Source organism: Lissotriton vulgaris, chromosome 3_1 (assembly GCF_964263255.1).
Source record: "Lissotriton vulgaris chromosome 3_1, aLisVul1.2, whole genome shotgun sequence".
NCBI lineage: Eukaryota > Metazoa > Chordata > Amphibia > Caudata > Salamandridae > Lissotriton > Lissotriton vulgaris.
The window spans coordinates 1,012,549,363-1,012,572,726 of record NC_141689.1 but is presented as its reverse complement, the minus strand read 5'-3'; the positions used below and the strand labels follow the sequence as shown (position 1 = coordinate 1,012,572,726).

The 23,364-nt window shown below is 48.5% G+C and overlaps 1 protein-coding gene across 9 annotated transcripts in view; it reads left to right on the top strand.

Annotated features, from left to right (window-relative positions):
• MPDZ (multiple PDZ domain crumbs cell polarity complex component) overlaps window positions 1-23,364 on the top strand; it is an 856,387-nt gene that overhangs the window by 270,861 nt on the left and 562,162 nt on the right. For 7 of the 9 annotated variants that reach the window (XM_086961393.1, XM_086961386.1, XM_086961392.1 and 4 more), the window contains exon 19: window positions 11,765-11,878. The exons of the other annotated variants lie outside the window; for them this stretch is intronic. In XM_086961393.1, coding sequence (XP_086817519.1) covers window positions 11,765-11,878 — 114 coding nt within the window. The remainder of the gene's footprint in view (window positions 1-11,764; window positions 11,879-23,364) is intronic. 9 annotated transcript variants of the gene reach the window in all.

Genomic DNA, 23,364 nt, shown 5'->3' with positions numbered 1-23,364 from the left:
CAGAGCGGTTGTCACTGCCACCCACTGTGCCAACATTGTCTGCCAACATCATCTGCTTCGAATATTTGTCTATTTTCTGTTGCGCCGTGGAGCATAAGGCTTATCTTGTGCCATGGTGTGGTCTGGCGTCAGGGGAGAGGAGGCAGAAGCCCAGGGCCAAGGGGTCAAGACGGCAGGCCCCACGTCACCGAGTCATTCGAGCAGGACCCAGTGGGGGGCTCTCCAGGAAGTGACAGATCACCCCTCAACATTGGACCTCCACCTCGCAGCCCCTCCTTAGACCCCTTCCCACCACGAGGACCACCACAAGAGCAGCTGCGCCAATGCCAGCTGCAGGTCTTGTCCCATTCGATTGCACCCGGTCATACACTTATTGTGAGCTCCTCTAAGGCCAGGCATTTCCAATACAAAATTTGTTGCAGCAGGGGCCAGACAATTGGCACCATGCGGCCTGATGAATATAGCTACAGGACAATCCGTCTCCAGAATTGCCACGTGGGCAGGGATCACCACTTTGCAGGGGAGCGCTCAAACATGGGGGCTCGGAACCCTGCCTTAGCTCCAGGACCATAAGGCCAGCACTCAGGGTCACGATTGGGCGTGAAGGAAGGAAAAGTCACTTGCAGTCCAGCCCCCCTCCCATGTGCCTCCCCAGTGTCAATGCAGATGTGCAGGATGAGTGGTGGCCGATCCAGTGCCCTGCACCTCACCTCCGAGGGGTGTGGGGGTGCCTGAAGGCGCAGCTGCTGCCGGGATGGCGATGCCTCTGGCAGCAGTTCCTCCGACCCTACCACCCGTTCCTTAATGTCGATCACACCACTACTTCAGGGACTTGGGCCAAGGACTAAGACTAGCATGTGTGGGGCCCGCTCCAGTATGGGTTTTCCTTTCGCCCCCTGCCTGCACATGTGAGCCACTGCCCTATCTTGGCTTCGCCTGGGCCCAAGCTGAGACAGCCGGTGAAAAAGAGCCTCATGCCCAGCAGCATGGACTCGGACGTGAGACTTGGCTTACTACTCCAATCGTGAGTTTTCGGGGGGAACATGTCGCCTCAGATGGAAGTTTTCACTTTTAATGCTTGCCATTGCACCAACTTGCTATTTCCTTCCTTACCACCCAGGTTCACAGAAGCTGATTCAGAGGTAGTGAGAGCTCCTTCAAAAGGTTTAAATACATTTAAGACAAATACTGGGCGATTTGTGAGAACTGTAAGACAGTGTAAGCTTTGAGATTGTGACAAGTTCAAAAACCGCTTCTAGTTGTGCCTGATACTCTCTGGAACTGCTCCTATGATTGCTTTACACAATTCAGACTCATTATGTGAAATGCACAAGGAGCTTGCTGCTAAAATACCAGGTAACTTGTGGCTTGTTTCATTGATGTACAGTCCTAATCCTGTTTCAGAATTCATCAGTGAACATCTGTGTTTCTTTAGGGATGATTTAATGTATTACACCCCTCCTGAATAAATGCATTCTAAAGCTTGTATTCCGATGTGCGGGCTACTCAGGGAATGTTATTCTTGTGATTAACATGATGTCTTTATAGAGCATGGTTGAAGACACTACCTTGCCAACACCACAACATGTGATACTTGATTGCAATATAAGTCTGGCTGTAGTAGGAAAATAACAGAGCAGTGGAAGACACTGCCATGGTAATATCCCTGTTCCACTTATGGATGTGTCACCCCTGGTGGCTCAGGCCCTCTGACAGAAACAGAACCTGGTGCAGTAGCACAAGCTTTGGAGAATCTCTAGGATTCCCCCATCCACTGCTGTGACTCTGCAGGAGTGATGTTTCGTGTTTCCTCACAGCCAGGGGTCCCAAAGCACCACTGTAATCTATTAATTACTTACCCAGGTGTGCAGAAACATACCTGAAGAATGTGGAAGTTATCCAGTATTTGGGTGTCTTTCATAGATTCACATGCCTGAATCATTCCCCGTCGCCGAGACGGGAGCCTCCGGTACATAAAAAAGTAATGTCCTAAGGACATACATAGAGAACATAGGCCGAAGGGCCTCCCCTTTGGGGCCTTTCCACGTCCTTATGTAAAAAGGACCGAACTCTCATCGTTAGCCAATCAGCTCCGACCTCCCTCTAGAACCTTCCCGGGAGGAGCCTCCGTCCCTCAGATTTTCTACCGCACGTTGTGCTAGGGAGTCTCCAACCTGAGCTCTTCAGGTTTTTTGCTTCGAAGTACAAACTTCTCTGGAAGTACCTTGGTTCAAAGGATACTTATCTTCGACTGCCGTCTCCCATGTCCGAATCCGATAAAAAGGCTTCATCCATGGCAGACTCGCAAAAGAAAGCCCTTCTCAGGGCCTGTTCCTCCTGCGGCAAGAAGCGGATCCAAGCGGAGGATAAGCACGATCTGTGCTTGTATTGCCTGTACCCTGACCACGTCTCTGACAAGTGTAGGGTGTGTAGAGCCTTCCCAAAGAAGACTGTAAAGGAAAGAGAGGCTCGCCTTCTCGAATGGCTCGACAGGCTTAAGGACCGAGACTCTCTGGAATCTTCCGAGGGTAGTGTCTCCGTGTCCTCCAAAGTCTCCAAGAAGAGACCCAGGGAACAGTCCCCTGGAGAGACAGACACCCCTCCCAAGAAGGCGCACAGGAAACCTTCGGAGGCACGTTCCACCACCTCCTCAGTGTCTGTTCGAGACGACCGAAGGTTCAAGAAACCCGCTCCATCTACTAAGCGGACCACCTCGGTCTCGACCACGGTGTCGACCACTACGGCCTCATCGCCCTCCGCGACGGCCACAACGACCACCACTGCGTCCTCAGGCGCACCGGTCTCCTCTACCATTCCTCTGAAGTCTTCGTCCAAGACGAAAACAGGACCATCGACGGTGTCCCCTGAGTCATCGTCGCCCAAACGGTCTAAGTCAAGTTCGAAGGGTCCGCCTTCGCCGAAGAAATCTCAAACCGAAAAATCATCACCTAAACAGTCACAGTCAAGTTCAAAAAGTCTGCCTTCACCGAAAAAATCTCAAGTTGAAGGCTCTAACACCAGTAAGTCGACGGTTGAATTGTCCCCGAAGACTTTGGTGCCAACGACAATATCGGAATCGTTCAAGTCGCCAACCCAGGCGGCGGGCGCGCCATCTTCACGCACGTCGTCGGAAGGGACCCCGGCGCCATCTTGGAAGGAATCCAGATTGGTCGAGGTCTCCATTCACTCGATTCCACCTTCCTCGGTTCCCCCAACGAAGGGGTTGCCACCCGATCAGGAGCAGGTAGCTCTGCAGAGTGAGGATTCCGAGGAGGAGAACCAGCCCGATCCGGCCACCTCCCTATCGGACATTCACGAGGACCAGGAGGAAGTCATGTATCAGGAACGTTCCGTACACTCAAGTGTCCGCACGGAAACCACCCCAATGATCTGTTTGCCCGTATCCCTGGTCAACGATTTGCGCTGCCTAGTGCAGGACTATAAGCAAAGATTCCCGGATGCCGACAGCGGAACCCAGGCACCGGTCACCCAGGCGCAGCCGTCTGCCTCGCGTCCTTCCGCTCTCCAGGCCCGGCCTCGGAACCAACCCCAACCTCGTGCTCGGCCCCAGCCTCAGGTAGAGGACTCCTCTGAGGATGAGGAGGAGGAGGCGGACTTGGAGGAAGGTGAAGTGCAAGACGTCGACTCGGACCAGAGAAACGACGACGCCGATGCTGCGTCATCCCAGCATTCGTCAACCCCGGCATCCCCACAACCGCGCCTAACTGAAGCGACGGACGTCGGGGGGTTCCACAGGCTAGTGGACAGGGCGGCTAAGAGGTTTCACATGGCGGTGGAATCCACGGAAACGGAATGCTTCCTCCATGATTTCAAGGAGCACAGCCAGAAGTCGGCCAAGTCTATTCCAGTTATAGACTTTCTGTGGGAACAAGGCAAGAAGTTGATGCTTACGCCTGCCTCGGTGCCTGCGGTTGTTCCGCGCCTGGACAAAAAATATAAGGCCCCGCTTACCGCGCCAGCCTGCCTTACCGGCCACCCCAAACCGGATTCGGTAGTGACTCAGGCGGCCCAAAAACAATCCCGCAACCCATCCTCGCCACTGTCCGCACCCCCGGACAAGGAAGGCAGAAAATTGGACACCATAGGCAAGCGGTTCTCTACCACGTCCGCCATGACCATCAAGGTGGCAAATTCCATCGCCCTGCTAGGGCGCTACAACCGCCAGCTATGGGAAGACATTGCCCCCTACCTGCAAGACCTGCCAGCCACGGTCCAGGACGAGGTGAAAGCTCTCCTAGCGGAAGGACAAAACTCAGCTGCGGAGATCATCGACTGCGCCATCGACGCAGCCATGACTGGATTCCGCCAGTTGGCCGGGGCTGCCGTGCTCCGACGCCAGGGCTGGCTCAAGGCAACGTCCTTTCGACAAGAGGTCCAATCTAAGGTGCTGGACATGCCATTCGATGGTCAGTTTCTTTTTGGGGAAAAGATAGACGAAGCACTCCAGGCCATTAAGAAGGATACCGACACGGCAAGGGCGCTGGGCTCCCTCCAGTCCCGGAACCAGTCCTTTCGGGGTGGCCGCTCCAGAGGCCAGTACTCCTACAGAGGTTCCTACCAAAATAGATCGTCCTACTCCTACGGCAACAGGAACCAGCCCCAGCACAAACAACAGAACCGACAGTCGTCCTATGGGAGGTCATCCTTCAGAGGCAAATCCGCCAAGAAGGGCGCTGGCGGCCGCCAGTGACCATTTACTCCAGCCAGTCCCACCACCGTCTCAATCCTTTCAAATTGGAGGAAAACTGACCCACTTCCTCCCCAATTGGCGAAAAATCACTGCGGATCGGTGGGTACTACAGATAATTCAATTTGGACATTCCCTCGAAATTATCAACACCCCTCCCAACACACCTCCGCTGAAGCGTGCTCACAAACACCTGCACCTCCTTCTCAAGGAAGTCTCCGCCATGTTGGTAAAAGGAGCCATCGAGAGGGTCCCAGCGTCCCAGAAGGGGACGGGATTTTATTCCCACTTCTTCCTGGTCCAACAAAAGGGAGACAAGTGGAGACCAATCCTGGACCTCCGGGCGCTCAACGCCTTCCTTCGGAGTCAATCCTTCCGGATGGTAACGTTACAGGAGATCCTGGGAGCGCTGGAGAGGGGAGACTCCATGGTCTCCCTGGACTTACAGGACGCCTACTACCATATCCCCATCCTCACAAGGCACAGGAGGTTCCTGCGGTTCGAGGTAGCAGGCAGACATTATCAGTTCAAGGTCTTGCCATTCGGCCTCAAATCCGCGCCACGTATCTTCACGAAGTGCTTGGCACCGGTGGCGGCCTTCCTGCGGCAAAGAGGTCACCAGGTATTCCCCTACCTGGACGACTGGCTGGTGAAGGCGCCTTCTCCGGGGGGCGCGACCGCTTCCTCCAACGCCTGCAGCGCACTTTTTCAACAGCTGGGTCTGACGATCAACCTCAAAAAATCCTGCACTACTCCATCAACGAGGATCACCTTCCTAGGGGCTACCTTAGACACGGAGTGCGCAAAGGCCTTCCCCTCGGAGGACAGGACCAACAAAATGCTGTCTCTGGCCGCGGCGGTGGCCAAGAAATCTCGCATCAAAGTCAGGACATTCACCTCCCTGCTAGGGATGATGTCCTCCTGCATTCTCCTCATACCGCACTGCAGGCTCCGCATGCGTCCCCTGCAGGAGGCTCTGGCGAGGCAATGGAAACAGAGTTCCGGCTCGTTCGAGGACATTATCAGGATCACACCGGCCATCACAAAGGCCCTTCTGTGGTGGAGAAGGCGGAAACACCTGACGGCCGGCTTGCAGTTCCTCCTGCCGCCGGCACCTCTGGTCATCACGACAGATGCCTCCCTGGAAGGCTGGGGCGCTGTTCTATTGGACCTTCGAGTCAGCGGCAAATGGGAGGCCCAAGAGAAACTACTACACATCAACCTCTTGGAGCTGAGGGCTGTGTATCTGGCTCTGCAGGCATTCCTGCCATGTATCGGAACTTCCCCGGTGCTCGTCAAAACGGACAACACCACGACGATGCACTACCTGAACAAACAAGGGGGAACGCGATCTCTCTCTCTCTCACGAGAATCGCAGAAAATCTGGAACTGGCTAGTGGCACACGGGCTCTCCCTCAAGGCGGAGTACGTTCCCGGGAAGGACAATACCATCGCGGACGCCCTCAGCAGGCAGACCTCTCTCTCCCACGAATGGGAGCTGCACGGCGACACAGTGGCCCACATCTTCTCGCAATGGGGAGCCCCGAAGATCGATCTCTTCGCGACGGCAGGGAACGCCAAATGCCCAAGCTACGCAAGCTGGCATCCCCAACAGGGGTCGTTGGGAAATGCTTTTTCCATCGGCTGGTTCAGCGTGTTTGCGTACGCTTTTCCTCCGTTCCCGATGATACCGAGGCTCCTCCGGAAGATGAAGACGGAGCCGTGCACCCTGATCCTGATTGCTCCGTACTGACCGAGACAACACTGGTTCTCGGACCTGCTTCGCCTCTCCATCAGGCCCCCGATTCACCTGCGACAACACCCGAACCTCTTAACGATGTCCGGAGGCCAGGTACACCACCCGAACCTCCGCTCGCTCAAATTATCGGCCTGGCTCCTGAGCACCGAGAGTTCGGAGACCTAGAGATCCCGCAGGACTGCAGGGCCGTCCTAGCCAAAGCGAGGGCGGGCAGTACGAACAAGACCTACTCGCTGAAGTGGAAGAGGTTCTGCTTGTGGTGTTCGGAACAGGACTTCCACCCTCTACGGGTTACCCCAGTGCAGCTGCTACCGTACCTCCTCCACCTGGCTCAATCGGGGCTGGCTCACGCCTCCATTAAGGTTCATCTGGCTGCGATTTCTAGATTCACCAGAACCTTATCGGGGCCTTCACTATGGTCCAGTCGGCTGATAAAGCAATTTCTGAAGGGGCTCTACAGATCCTTTCCGAGGCCTCGGAAGGTCCCTCCAACCTGGCAGTTGAACTTGGTGCTCAACCAACTCATGAAACACCCATTCGAGCCCATACACCGGGCCTCTCTCAAACATCTCTCCTGGAAAACGGCACTCCTGCTCGCCCTGACGTCAGCCAGGAGGGTCAGCGAACTTCAGGCGCTGTCTATTCAGGAACCGTATCTCCAATTCAGGCACGACCGAGTGGTACTCAGGCCAAACCCTAAATTCATACCTAAAGTGCCTTCAGACTTTCATCTGAACGAACCAATTGTCCTCAAGTCCTTTTTTGCGAACCCTTCCACAGCGGCAGAAAGGGCGCTGCATTCCTTGGACCTTAAAAGATGTCTCAAATTCTACTTGGACAGAACCAAAGATGTCAGAAAGTCTTCTCAGCTGTTTGTAGCCTACAGCAACCCGCGAATGGGTTTGCCCCTAACGAAACAGAGCATCTCCCGCTGGATTTCGTCAGCGATTGCGTTTTGCCATGATCAGGCCGGACGGCCTTTAACGGACCGAGTGGCTGCCCACTCTACCAGGGCGATGTCCGCGTCGGCGGCGCTCTTCGCTGGAGTGACGGTCCTAGACATTTGCAGAGCGGCGACCTGGAAGTCCCCGCACACCTTTTCCAGGCATTACTGCCTGGACATCGAACTGCAGAAGGATGCTGCAGTGGGACAAGCGGTGCTACGCCATCTCTTCCAATAAGGTGAGCCTTACCTCGTCCCGCCATCCAGGTATGCACATTCTTCATGGTTTTTCTGCTATATGCATGACTGTATATTACCATGTTTCTCTCATGTTGTCTGTAATTTATGCAGATCTGCTGGAGGTGAGAATGTGCTTTACCACTATGCATGTATAACTGCTGGCTACTCTGATTCAGGCATGTGAATCTATGAAAGACACCCAAATACTGGATAAGAAATGCGTTACTTACCTGTAACAGCAGTTATCCAGTATTGGTGTCTTTCATAGATTCACATGCAACCCTCCCGCCTCCCCGGTAAGGACTCACGTACCTCTATGTCTAGATTGCGACACCCTAGCTGGGTGCGTACGAAAATCTGAGGGACGGAGGCTCCTCCCGGGAAGGTTCTAGAGGGAGGTCGGAGCTGATTGGCTAACGATGAGAGTTCGGTCCTTTTTACATAAGGACGTGGAAAGGCCCCAAAGGGGAGGCCCTTCGGCCTATGTTCTCTATGTATGTCCTTAGGACATTACTTTTTTATGTACCGGAGGCTCCCGTCTCGGCGACGGGGAATGATTCAGGCATGTGAATCTATGAAAGACACCAATACTGGATAACTGCTGTTACAGGTAAGTAACGCATTTCTTCCTTGCCAGTACCCACCATGTGCACAGTATCAAAAAACGGAATTCCTGGGATTTGTTTTTTCTCTGGCGTGCTTGTACACAACAGAGAAGGTAGTACTTGAAAGACCATAGTTCCTTTGGATGCTCAAGTGATATGAACGGTCTCTCCTGGAGGCTCAGGAGATTCCACGGAAAGCCAGCTTGGCCTACCACACGAGCATTTTACAGAAAGTTACAGACAACAGCAAGGTATTGCAAGCCCTGTCCTTCTGATATCCCTATTCTGCCTGGTGGAGACACCTGGCCTCTAGAGAATATCTGGGAATCCACCATGCATTGATATGGCAGGGGGATTTCCTGGGGATACCAAGTTAGCTTGTGGAAAATTGTAAGGTCCCAGTAGAGAGAATGAGAGAATACGAAAAAGTGACATAGAGTGGAAACAATGTAGAGATAGGAAGATATCCTAGAAACAAAGAGGGATTAGTGAAGGATAGCGACAAGAGCAGGGTAGGAAATGGAGAGACAGTAGTTCAGAGAGATTGGCAACAATGAAAAAACAGACTAGCGTGGATACACTAATGGAAATGGAAGATAGGTCAGATAGAGAGAAACAGAAGAATCAAGAGCACATACAGTGCAATAGAAAGAAGAGGTGCAGAGAGATAAAGGAGTGGGGATGAGCGGATAATAATATTTCACTTCCAATGAAATCTGGAGTGACGTTAAAGAGCTGATAGTAGGAGGGCCGATGATTCTGAGTCATCAGGCCACCAGATGTCTGGTCATGATGTTTCATCATAAGAGTAGGTGAATTCTGGCAGGACAGTCTTGGTTTGCTTTAATTGAATCATTTAATCTAATGCTTCTGGTAATATTTCTTGTGTAAGAAATGCGCAAGACTGGAAACTTGAAGTTCAGGTCTCATGCGATTACTTTTGCGGACAGGAAACCTCATATACATATCCGATCAAGGAAGAAGAATTCATTTGAAATCCTGAAAATACTATTGCTAGATTGTGGTGCCACTTTGCTGTACAATAGGAAAGGAAACACAATTAAATGTTTTCCATTAAGTGTATTCTCAAAGCTGTAAATCCTAAAATGGCTTGGACTTTTGTGCTTGAAAAGGTTATAGACGAGCATCTTCAAAGGTCGAAATGTAGGATAACCGTGAGACTATGTCAAGATGTATATGTCAGTGTCAAACTGGAATGGTACTAGTAAGGAGTAAGTGTCTGGAATAATTTCACTTTCTTCTGCTTCTGCCACCCACTACTCCCTAGAATGCATTATTTTTTTTCTTGACTCGGAGAAAAGAGGACACTCTAATTTGGCTGGATCTTGGCTGGCAGTCCAGGGTGTGATGCTCCTGCCCTGGCTACGCCTTGGCTACCTTATCCCTTCTGAGTCACCCTGGAAGACCAGTGGAGATGAATATGTAAACATGAAGTGCCCACTCCTTCTTCTAGCAAAATATGCACAATTGATGGGTGGAATGCACAATAAATCAAAACATTTACCCCCAGTCAAGAGATCTGGGTTAAATCCATCATTCTTTTGCTGACCATGCCACCCCAGTTTAGATCTCGCCATATGCAAATCAGCCTTGACCCTGTGCCTCATGGGAACAATCTAGCCTGAACTCCCAAGGCCGGTCCTACAGCATTTTGCAAGGAAATTTCAAGGAATCCTATATTTTCCTCACATCTCTACAGAAAGTATTGTGAATATTCCAATGCTTTAGCCTACAGTATTCTGTGACATTATTTATCCAAATCAACAAGTCAGCTATTTGCCCATACAACCATTGCTTGCTGTTTCTTAAGGGTTGCAAAGGCTGCAGCTGTCTCAGCCCTTTCAGCCTTTAAATGTCACAGTCAACCTTTAAATGTCACATGCAGACGGTCAAACTTTTGCATAGTTCTTTCCACATATTCCTACATTCCCCTATACTTTTTGTGTTTTAGGAGTGAACGCAAAAAAGGTAGTTTTAAAAAAAATGTATTTGTATTGAGTTTTCTCATCGTTAATTATACAAAAAAACACAAAACATGTTCATTCAGTACTATTTGGACCCTGGTATGGATGTATCATGACCATGGATAAATTCTGGCCCATTACGAAATAAAAACAATGTATGTCCAAGAAGAAGTATTCAAATATCCATCATCATCTCCATATGGTTGCGGCCTTCCCTTGCATATATATTTGGGCAGCCACGAGGTTCATACACCTGTATTTTTTTTTAGGAAGCATAAGACCATTTTGGCCCTCCGTGCCCTCATTGGGGGACCATCACCTGTTGCAAGTAATGGGCTATATCTCTCTTGACTTTCACTAGGACAGGTCTGACCGCTGTCCGGTCAGCATGTGTGAACCCCTCATCATCTTTAACATTGCAGAGGGCCATATTGGGGGTAAAGCTGCCGGGCGACTGATGATAGCAGCAGGCTCTGCCTGAAGAAAGTCCCAATAGGGGCGAAGGATCAACCAGCTACACACTGTGGGTATAAAGTCACCCACCACTACCCCGCAATGAATGAATGAATACCCAGGCATTCTGTTCATTTGCCATAGTCACTGTGGGGTCAGTATATGTGGTGTCACTCTTTGAATTGTATTAGGTGGAATCGTGCAGTTATTGCTGATTCCGGAGGTCCCTTTATAGCCATTACCCACTCAACATCATGTAGTCCCCCAAGATACTCCTCCCACTTTTCGGGTAGGAGTCTGGTGCATTGATTATTTTGGATTTGTATATGATAGATACCTGTCCCCTGTCGGAAAGGAGAGCTAAAATCATTTTTTTCTGGACAGGGATGTATGTACTCTGGTTATTCAGAAAGCATGATTAAGAATGCCTGGAGGGCATGTCTCATCCACAGGTATCTTTAAAATTGTGGACCTTTCAGACCAAACTATTCTTTCAGTTCAGTAAAGGATTTAATGTCCGTGCCACACATAACTTGACCCAGGGAGGTGATACCTAGGGAGTCTCAGCCCCAGAATCTGTCCAGCCATGAAACATCGGCAGAAGGGTTCCATGCCATGGGGGGGGGGGGTCTCTCCAGTAAGACTGCCCTCCCGCTGGAGGGCCTTAATCGATGATTTCCAGATTTACAGGGCCTGTCGTGTTAATTGGGGATGGAGGGGTGAGGGGTAGCCTGTGGTGGTGGTCTGCCTCCATAGAGGTAATGAAAAAAGGATTGTTTACATGGGGCCTATCTTAGTAAATGAAGGCACAATTATGTGAGAAATTGTGTTAACATTTATAAACGAGATGATGGGACCAAGTGTATCCCAATATAAATCTGATATTAAGAAACTGGTCGCATAGAAAATTAGTTTTCTCCATTGTCTTAAATTAAGTTTCATAAATATGTCCCAGTGTTATAGTGTTTCTTGACTACCATTTCCTTTGCTTTCCTGAACATTTCATTTCTGTGTATGCTTTTGTGTATCATCTGTCTTCTGATCCAACTGAGAGCTTCCTTCTCTCTGCAGCTTTCTCCAGAAGAGGGTTATGTTTCTGCTAAGGAGGACTCCTTTTTCTACACCGCCCAATTTGAGGAGGAAGGGCATGCTGAGAGGGCGCTTTTTCATGCTGAGCGTGCTTTGGTTAGTCACTCTACCCTACCTCTGCTCAACATGCATTCCATTACTTTTGTTTTGCATTCTAACATAGTTACCATGCAGACTTTAATCATTTATTATTTTAAAGCTATGTTTTGCATTGGCATTGAATAAGTGTTGTCGGAGACTGGTTTGTATACAAGTGTTTCATATTTCATTCATTGGCTGATACGCTTGATTTCCTTCCATGGGATCTGCATCGTATCCTTATGCTTTGAGTATTTATACACGGGCAAGGATTGCAGAGCACATTTACGGCGGAAAGTTTTTAAATAATCCCATCTCACAGAGCAAAGTATAATCTACTCAGGACAAAAAAATGCCTCCTTTTATTTAATTAACTTTTTAAAGATATACTTGCGGAAAATCATCATATCGCTGGCCAGGTTAATGAAACCTTTTTGAAATCCTTCTCCACTCTATAAAAAGGGACATGCACCTTTCATAAATGAAAATGTTATCCTTTCTTAAAATTCTTAATGCTGCCAGATTCCCAAGTCAAAATATCCTTTCGAGTTTGTTTTTTTAAAATTATTTTACTCCTTTCTCCTACTTAAAACGTGTCTCTTCTTTGTATTCACCTTTTAAACCTCCAATAATGAAATTGCAACAAAGGCAACAATTGCAATGTATACATTTGTTACAAGAACTTGTACAGTAAGAATTTGACTTTTTGTGCTACTTTCTGTCCGCTGAAACACATATCTAGGGAATGTGTACTCATCAGCTTACATTATTATAGTGTCAAGCATTGGATACTAATACTATAGGTCCGACTTCTTCCTGTACTAAACCTGCTAATGGCACTAATAATATTGGTACTAATACTGCTGCAACCGACGCCAGTGCTAGAAAGGCTGGTCCTTGTGTTACTCCACCAGTTACTGTTATTTACAACTTTAAATGTTAATATTACTTGCAATACACCCTAAGTGCTACTAGTACTGGTAGTGTACGGTTACTATTAATAGTTGTACTATTGTTGCTAATGCTATGTCTGCTGCTGGTACTCTCCTGATGATTTATATACATTGTATTAATGATACCACTGCAAATATTGATACTGTTCAGTTGTGTTGTGCAGTTTTGAAAAATTATAGCAAGTGCTACACAAAGTGTATCAAATGAGCAATGCCGAATCTGTAGTGGAATGGTGTGGTTGTAGTAAGCGCCCAGTGGTGCATTCTGCAGCACATTGTCACAAATATATGAGTAAAGAATGGAGTGAGGGATTGCTGCCATCTACAAAGAGAACATGTTATATTGAAATTACCATTACATTTGCATTAGGCATGCAGGTGTACTGCTCAACCTATATAATGCATAACAATACATGGAAATTTGAATTCTGTGTATATTTTTCACATAAGTGAAGTGTCATGGTTTGCTTTGATGTTTTTGTCATCTTTGTTTTCTTCAGAGTTCAGAAAATACATCTCAATTGAGAAAGTACGTTTTTCCAGTATTTGACTTGATGTTCAGTAGACATTTGCTGTTTACTTGCTGCTGATATATTTTGACTGCGATGTTGTATGTTACAAAATATTTGCCAAACTTCAGCCTTCAGCCTTCTGCTTTCCCACTCACATTACCCCAGGAGGATCATCGGTTGCAAAATGTACTGACTTTCCCACTAGAAAAAGTGAAAAGTAAACAACCGCCCTTCACAGTGGGGCTAATTCCTCAGCGACGCAGGGGGGCGGGGGCAGGGGTGGGGAGGGTGCTTGTGACAAGCTCGGCTCGTCATGCAGCATGGTGGCGCTGTGCTCATGACGAGCTGAGCTCGTCATGACCACACCCGTGGTCATGACCCAGCTCGTCATAAGCACAGTGCCACTGTGCCTCATGACGAGCTGAGCTCGTCATGAGCACCGATGGTGTTAAAAAAACATAAAAAATAAACAGCAGTTTTGCCCTAAGACACAGTCTGACATTTGACCTCAGTCTTTCAATACACAGCAGATGCTACATGCTACAAGATCAAAACAAAATGAAATATTTCTTTATTGCTCATTCTCCTTTTAAATTACTTCCAGGTCATTCTAGGGGTCATGAAGCACCTTCCGGACCCCTACCTCCAGCACCCTTGTTACTATTGTCATTATTGCTACTATTAGCAGTGTTTTTGCCAGTGTTGCTACTGCTGGTACTCCTACTACTAATTTTTACCAGTGCTACTTTTATTCTTACAACTATTTGTAACCCTACCAACATTCCAAATAATTCTATCATTCCTGTATGTATGTGGTATTGTGCAGATCTAGGCAAAATGCAGTGCAGTGCTGTAAGAGGTCAAAGGCAAAGACACCTTCTTCCCATGATTGGAGGTGTAGCTGGGTTCTAAAAGTGAAGGGGAACTGGACTGCATGGTGATGTACTGTTTTTTAAAGAGATGTGTCTTTAGCTCTTTCCTAAACAGAAGGAAGATTGGGGAAATTCTGGGGCCGTATTATGTAAGTGCCCTTGGCCGTATTATGGAAGTGCCCTGGGTGCTTTGGGCACCCAGGATCACTTTGGTGTTACAGAAAGGGCCGTAGACGCTTGTGCTACCTCTTCTGTAATACCGATAGTGCTGGCACACAAAGCGCCAGCGTTCTCTAGAGGGCATTCCCTCATTTGCATGGGGACGTGAGTCCATGCAAATTAGGGGATCCTTTTGCCTCTGTGCCTGCATCGTATTATAGGCGCAGAGGCAAAGAAGCTGTCAGTAGGCTCATTGACAGTTGGAGCACTGTCAGTGCAACTCCTGATTGCAGCCTCTTCCAACAGCAAAAGGGGTCCCATAGACCCCCAGACATCCCCTTGCAGGTCGGTGCCGTCACTCACTGCACCTGCCTGCAAGGGGATTTCTAATCCCCTTTAAAAGTGCAGGCGGTTTGCATAGTGAAACACGGAGCGGCTTAAAAGCAGTCGCTGGGGCAGCGCAAGTTCGCTGCTGCCCTGGGGGCAGCACATTTCATGTAATATGGCACACTTTCCCTGTTGGCGCCTGGTGCACCTGTTCTAAGGTTCAATGGGCACAAACAGGGAAAGAGCACCTTTTACATAATTGGGCCCTTTATGGATATTGGGCTATTGTTCCAGTACCTGGGTGGAGAGGTGGAGAAGGCATGTTTCCTTTTTTTTCCGCACCACTTTTTCTTCAGTCTCTTGGTGCCCTGGCTGCAGGTGATTCAAGAGCCAAAGGAAATGATGAGCTGTCATCCTGACAGGCAGGGGTGTCAGTTGTAAGGACTTTATAGATAATGCAGCTGGTTTTGAATATGGTGCAAGCTGGCAAGTGACTGTGAGGAACACACCCACTACTACTTCTTCAGTTACTACTAGTGACACTAATATATTATCACTGCAAAGACCCTAATAGTCACAAAACTGCTTTAATTAACGGTTCGAGGCATATGGGCTGCAGATCACACACTAGTTCATAGATCGCCATCTCGTAGTGGGCCCGGATGATTACACTTTGTATGGTGGATGACTCCTCCTCTGGAGCATAGTGTGCATGGGCATCAACTCCATCTTCAGATTGTTTTTTTCCACCATTGGGCTCAATGTGTTTGTCGCTCGGTCCCGTTACTGATCTCCTTTCAACGCCCATTCCTTGATTCCTACCATCGTTATTGTTTTCAATCGCAATTTCCTTCATACTTGCGTCGAATAAGCCTGCACTTCTCTATTCCGGAGATCGTCGAGCCGTTGGGCCCAACTGCGCCATTGGGCCTTAGGCTCATGGAAAGAACACCCTTCAAGAAGCGCCTTCAGTGTGGACACAAATTCCCCCACACTGATCTACATGAGGTGTGCAATCTGTGCTTTTCCCCAGAGCACGAAAGCCGAAATTGTCAGGCCTGCGCTTCGTTCTGGTCTAAGAAGACTATCAGGGACTGTCGAGCTGGTAGAGTCATGGCACAATCCTCTTCATCGGCACAAGACATCATCATGGAGGAGACTCCAGTTGATCCGGAGTCTGAAGAAGATCAGCAGGAAGACGTTGTCGTTTCTGAAGCAGAGGATTCAGCTCCCGGAGCCGAAGAGCATGCAGACGATGATGATCCCCTTCCAGCTGGTCAACAGGTTGTGAGGACAGACATCGACCCTCATGACACCCCCTTACCGGTTCAGGCTTCGGTTCCACCTCCATCTTCGGCCTAGGTGCATACCAATCACAAACTTCCGACGTCCCGCCTTCGGGCCCGGCAACAAAGACTCCCAAAAAGCCTCTAGGCGACTCGGACTTGAGTCAGCCTGTTGGTTCCGACAAACAAAAAGTCCTTAAACCGAAAACAAGTCCGGCACCAAAGCAAACTTCGGTACCCAAATCATTCGAGCCGAATACACGCTCTGCACCGAAACCAATTTCGACACCAAAAACTGTCGAATCGAAGCCAACTCCGGTATTTAAACCTGTTGAACCAAAGTCCACTTCGACACCGAAACACACTTTGGCACCTAAAGCTGTCGACCTGAAACCTGCTTCGGAACCAATAACTCTGGATCCGTAAACATCGGATCCGGACAAAAAACACCAGCCGAAGAAAGCTTCTGACCACAAGTCTTCAGAACTGAAACCAAAATCTGCTTCAAAGACTGTAATAGACACTGCTAAATCCTCTAAACAACTCAGCCCCAAGCAAAGCAATTCAGTGCTGAAAAAGGATGCTCCCACAGAGGAGCTTTTCCGCCCAGATCCAAAACAAATGACTCTTCTTATTCATCCAAAGACTGGACATGCCATTACTGGGCCTGCTAAAAGGAAACAGGACCCTCCCACCACACCTCCAGTCCCTATCAAAAAACATGCTCAGACTTCTCCTATAAGGGGACCTTCACCACTTCCAGAGGTACCAGACCTTGACATTTCCCCCGTACATTCACCATTCATCCCACACAGTTCTGCACCAGCAGATGATGATGAGGATGATAACTCAGGGGGGATAGAAGATGAGCAACCCTTACATGACCCAGATGATATTCCTGGACCATCAGATTATCCTTGGGAAGATTATAATGCACTAGATGCCCCAGATCTGCCACAAGATGACGTATACCCTTCTAGACCATCTCCTCCAGATGACACTATAGGGTTCGCACAACTCATTCATAGAGCAGCAACCTTTCATGGGGTCAATCTGCACACTGATCCAGTAGATGACAACTTCCTTATGGACACATTATTAGCATCGCATTAAACCACAACCATTTTACCAATGCTCAAAGGGGTTGTAAAGTACGCACCTGAGGGTAATTAATCCAAGGATGGAGAAAAAGTACAAAACCGCTCCAACTGACCCAGCCTATATCAAAGGCCAGCTGCCATTAGACTTGTTAGTAGTCTCAAACGTCAGGAAAAGAGCTAATTCTCAAACATCAGGAGATGCTCCACCCCCTGATAAAGAGTCCAAACTTTTAGATGCTTCTGGCAAACGCATGACATCTCAGGCAGCCAACATCTGGAGAATTGCCAACACCCAAGCTTTGTTGGCAAGGTGTGATAGGGCTCACTGAGATGAGCTTGAAACCCTTATGCAACATTTGCCAGACAAATATAAGACCAGGGCTTCAGATTTAACACAGGAAGGGAAGGTCATTACTGATACTTCCATCCGTTGCGCTTTAGATGCTGCTGATACAGCCTCAAGGGCAATAAATACCGCCATACTTTTACTTAGACATGCCTGGCTGCACATTTCTGGTTTCAAACCAGAGGTACAAACAAGTATTCTTAATCAACCTTTTGACCAGCCATATCTTTTTGGTCTTACAGTTGATACTTCCCCCAAAATATGAAAAAGTATACTGACACTGCAAAGTCCATGGGAGCTTTACAAACTCAGACTCCCAGAACGTCCTTTCGTTGCTCCTCTTACAAGGGCGCCTCCAGAAACTTTCCAACAGATACTGCCTCCTCTTCTTACAAAGCACACACCTAATCCTCGCTCAATAGAGGTTATTACATAGGAGGATACAGAGGCAACAACACTAAAGGTAGAGGCATAGGTAACAACACCCGTACTGCCTCCACTCCCAAACAGTGACTTTCCTCCCCTCCCCCTAGACCATTCCAGTTCTGTCGGAGGGAGATTACAACAGTTCCTACTTGTCTGGAACTCCATCACAACAGACAGGTGCGTGAGACAAATAGTTCGGTTGGATTATTGCCTGGAGCTCACTTCCACTCCTCCGACAATACCTCCCAGACTCCTTTCGTTCAGCTTGGTGGCAGGATTTAAGTGCTGAGATAATTTGCCACACACGTTCTCTGACCATTCCGCAGTACTGTTGACCCTGGACCTCAATGACGGGCATCCTGGAGCCTTCTCTTACTGCTTTCTGCAATACTCCCTCCTGGACGCAGTGTTCCGCGAGGAACTAGCATAGTCCATAGACTAATTCTTTCAGACAAACATAGGGACTGTAGATAGGTTTGCCAGTATTTGGGAGGCCTTCAAAGCCTTAATTCATGGGTTTATTATTTCGTAGCATGCTGGAGTGCTGTGCTCGATTTGAGGGCAACTAGCATGACAGGAGACAGACATAGCTAACTTAGCGCATACTTATGGGGAGATGGGAGAACAGCAGCTGTTGAACGCTATCCGAAACAAATTAGAGGAATATAACGAACTGGCGCAGACTGAGGTTCACACTTGGGTAAATATTCCACAGCATGCACTTACGGCGAGGGCGAATGGCCGAGTGCAACACTGGCAGCCCTTATTCAACCTAGCTGCGGGGACAGCGAGGGGCTTTCTGTCCTGGACCAACAGGGGACACCTGTCCATGGTTTGGACCAGGTGATGGACCGTTTCCACCAATACTGTGCTGACCATTTCTCTTCCTGCATTACATATGACGAGCAGGCCACAACGGGCTATTTATCCCATAAAACTGGGAAGGGTTGACCTTGGAGGATAGGGAGCAGCTCATGGTGCCTCTCTGCCCCACTGAGGTTGCTGCTGCATTTAAAGATATGCCGGGAAAGAAGGCACCTGGCACTGATGGGCTGACAGTGGCTTTTTATAAGGCCTAGCAGGAAAAACATGTGCCCCATCTAATCACCTTGTTTGAGGAGATGGTGCGGAATGGACCAGTGCCCCCCACCATGCATGAGGCTCTGTTAGTCACCCTTCTAAAACCGGGTAAACCGGCAGACCATTGCACGTCCTATTGACCACTGTCACTCTTGAATACTGATACAAAAATATGTGCGCAGATTCTAGCCAAAAGATTGGTGCCCATGCTCCCTAGCATACTAGCACCTGAGCAATCAGGCTTTGTGTCCTGCTAGTCTCTCATATTTAATCTACGCACCCACTTCAACGTGATGTCCCACATTTACCTTAATGTTCGCGCCGCAGCGATCTTTTTAGAGGCAGAGAAGGCATTTCACTCTAAGTAGGGGTTCATGCTTTCGGTTCTGCACACTTTAGGTGTAGGAGATGTCCACTTGAAGCTCGTCAAGGTTCTTTACACAGAGGTGACAGCGAGGATACAAATTAATGGTCAAGTATCTGCCTCAATCGCCATCATGAGGGGCACGCATCAAGGGTGTTCCCTGTCCCATTGTTATTTGCAGTAGTCACAGAGCCACTGGCCTGTGTGCTCCAGTAGTAGTACACGCATTGTGGCATTCGGTTCACCAATTATAAGTTTATAGTGTCCACTTTTGCTGGAGACCCGCTTTTATATATATGAAATCTTGAACAGAAATTGTTGCTGGTTCTTCGTGAGGTCATCCTTTTGGGAGGACATTCCAGTTTGCTTATTAACTGAGATAAATCCCTCATATTCCCTCTTACTGCTGTCACAACACAGATGCATCTCGAGTACCCACTGACATGGACGACTGAGGCTGTGCGCTATCTGGGCATCCAAGTACATATGGACTTTGAGGTAGTGATGTGCAAAAACTACTGTAGAGCAATCCACCGCCTGACGGAAGCGGTTGACCGTTGGATTCGCTCTCCTCTCTCCCCGAGTGGCTGCATAGCCCTTATGAAGATGGTGATACTCCCTCGTTTTTTGGTTCTTTTTCGCAAACATCTCACTACTACTGCCACGTGCAGTCTTCAAGTCCCTGTGTACAATAATGATAACCCTGGCCTGGGCTGGTAAGCAGCTGCATGTGTGTTAGGATACCCTCACTCTCCCATATGCGATGGGGGGATTAAATGAACCAAATCTTGAAACCTATTAAAATGCTGCTCATTGTCTGTTTGTGCACTTCTGGATTCATGGATCAGGGTACTTAGTGCATCTCTTGTTGGAGCAAGACACTGCGCTGCCCCTAACACTCTACCAGGGCCTATTCAATCCACATAGGTGTCGCGTAGGCACTATAGACCTCATAGGCACCACACGCAAACTCTGGAAGAAGCAGGCGACTGCAGAGCTTGGGTCCATACTCTATATCCCTCACCTCCCACTGACAGGGTGTCCATGGTGTCATCTGGGGCTGAACAAGGCAGCAGCGACAGCGCTTAAGGGGCTAGGTATCCAACTTATGGGTGACTTTGAAGACGGGGAGTTCCACACTTGGGAGTAGGCTTGCTCACAATACACTGAATCGTCTATACTTAATCAGTTTCATTTCTACTGGGTGAATCACATAATGCGGGCCTTACTGAACGATTCCCTAGTGGAGCCCATAGATATACTGACAGTACATATGTTGCATACATCATTACCACGGCGAGCGATAACTGCGATTTATGCCCTTCAGCAAGACCGGGTGTCACCAAAGCTTGCAGTGACTGGCAGGAGGATTACTAGTGACAAATCAGTTACTAGTGACAAACAATGGACCTACTGCGAGTATTCGCCATTGGAGGAGGCTGAGTGACAGGACAAAGCACTACTGTGACGTATGTTGGGTTGTGCGGCCGTGATGCAAATAGAGCGGGACTCTGGAAGCCAGGAGTGTGTCTGAGAGGCCAGGGAAGGGGCACCGTGCGAGACCGAGGCCGGCGGCCAGTACCGGTGGGGAGGATAAGAGTTTAGCTCAATTTCTGAATGGCGTATGGACCTAGCTCGTCAGGAGGCATGGTGTGGCAGTGAGGAAGAAGGAGAAGCGTAGGTCCCCGTCGTTCGCCATCTGCCGCTTGTACTGCGGTCCCCTGGTGGCTGTCTTGACGGTCCTGACTGCGTGTTGACACTGGGGGGGTTCCTCCACTACCGGTACTTCGCCTCTGGTCGGCCTTGAAGCCCCTTGCAGCCCAGCGTCTGAGCCTGCGGCACCTGAAATGCTGCCTGAAAAATTCCAGCTGAGGCCGGAAAGCTTCACCTCACCAGTGCGCTACTGCTGTAAGGTGGCCTGGAGCGGCGAGCGTGGCTACCATTATTGGGCAGCTGCTGATTGTGAGCCCTGGTGAAGGTGCGGAAGCGGCCCAAATGGGTTGGGCACGGCTTGCGACCTTACTTTGAGTGCCCTGCTCGCATAGTCCTCCAGGCCCCCCGTCCCCCAGGGGACAGCACAAGGGGCTAGGGGAATGCTGGGGGAGGATTCAACTTAGCCAGCCCAGTGGAAAAAGGGTGGTTGGCAAACCCCAACCTCTCCCCTCTGCCCCCATGCACTCTATTCCTTTCAGGTCCCGCTCTGCTGTCGTGTACTGGGTGTTATGGGGAGAGCACTGTCGCTAGAAGTGTTGGGGGGGGGGCGCAGGAGCAGCTACCACTGGTGCCACAGGGACCAGGATTTAACAACCCGACCGGCAGCAGCATCATAGCGAGTGTCAGCAGCACCTATCAGTCAATTATCGACCATCAGTACTGAGCCCAAGCCCCACAGAAGTAACTCTCTAGGCCAAGGTGTGTGGGCAACACAAAAAAAACGACAACTAATACAACAAGCATAAGCGCACCAGCACTAAAATGTGGACACACCAAGGCCACACTCCAGCCCTGTGATTTAACTAGTTAGTACACCTTGCCACTCAATCACCACAGTAGGAAAGTAGATCAGGCAAGGTAAGGAAGCAACCAGTGCAGAAAATACAAAACTCAAAACAGAAGTAAAACGCATAAAGCGTCAAGACATCCCCAGCAAGCTCGTCAAAATGAATTTGATCTCCTGTTGCAACATTATTATCACCAATATACTCCCATCTTTGGATCAATGTACCCCATTGAAAAATTCACATTTTTAAAAGATCCCACTGCAGTTATTTATTCAACACCGGACAACATTTCAGGACTTCCTAAACCCTTGACACCGCAAAAAACTGATTTTTTACAGGATGAGGCGAGAGCACTAAGCCCAGGGCAGGCCTCAACAACAACAGCAAAGGGTCAGGATTTAGGACGCACTAGAAATCTAAAGTCAATGCAGTAGATACACCTTCGGAGGCAGCAGTACCTAACTGCAGTGGCAGTGCAAGGCTAGTCACTCATGCCCAAGTACTCATCAGCAGCGCATGCTACTCTGCGCCTAGGCAAGAACGATTGACAGTATCCAAGAAGCCACCTACGACGCGGAAAAACCTAATGGCCACTCTACCCCAAAGCCACAATTAGCAAAAGATTACACACAGGGAGTCCTCAATAATGCAGAAAAAACGAATGACCCCTGTTTGGAGTCACTCTCAATAACAAATAACCTGGATCAAACACATGCAGAGGGCATCATCACCAAGAACCCAGTTGACACACAACCTGATATTCAATTGATGCAACAACTGGAAGCCCTACGACAAACAACAATAGAACAATGATCAATGATAGAAGTATCAAGTTCACTAGAATGGTCAAAAAACAATGCCACTACAAATAAGAATCACTTATTTCGAAAGCTCAACAGAAATTAATAACAGCACAATGCTCAAAAATAAGTATAACAAATTCACTTGGTCAGTCAAAAAGCGAAATTACTAGTCCAACAAATAAAAATACAATTAAAACACAAAATGATCAGCGCACCTCATCTGAGGACAAACATGCTAAAGACACCTTATCCATGGCTGGCGGGCCTAAAAAGAAACAAAAGGAGTCAAGCCATTTGAACATTAGTCGACTACCAACGCGAAGGAATAACAAACCCGATGTAAAAATGGAAGACCTTTCAAACCTGCACATCTCCTTAATCAAAACTCTGCAAACCTCAATTAACATCCATAATATGCAGTCAGATAAACTTGATATTCAAATCAACTTGATGAACATTATTGCTGAACACATTTCAGGTATAAATTGCAAACTGGATTTTCTGACAGGTCAAATACCTGCAAAAAATAATTCAGCTAATCCTGTTCTGTCAAATAATTGTGCATGTGGACCAATAGTCGATCAACTAAATGAATTACCAATAATCCTGAAGAACATCTTGAAGGAGTGTAAACAGCCCATCCTGGCCACAGTGCCAAATAGTGTGGGAGTGAGTGAGTCGCCAAGTGGGGAAAAACCAGCAAAAGGCACAGCGTTATTAAATAATCAAAGTACCAATTCACCATTAACCTTTAGACGGATGTGTTTACAAGAAA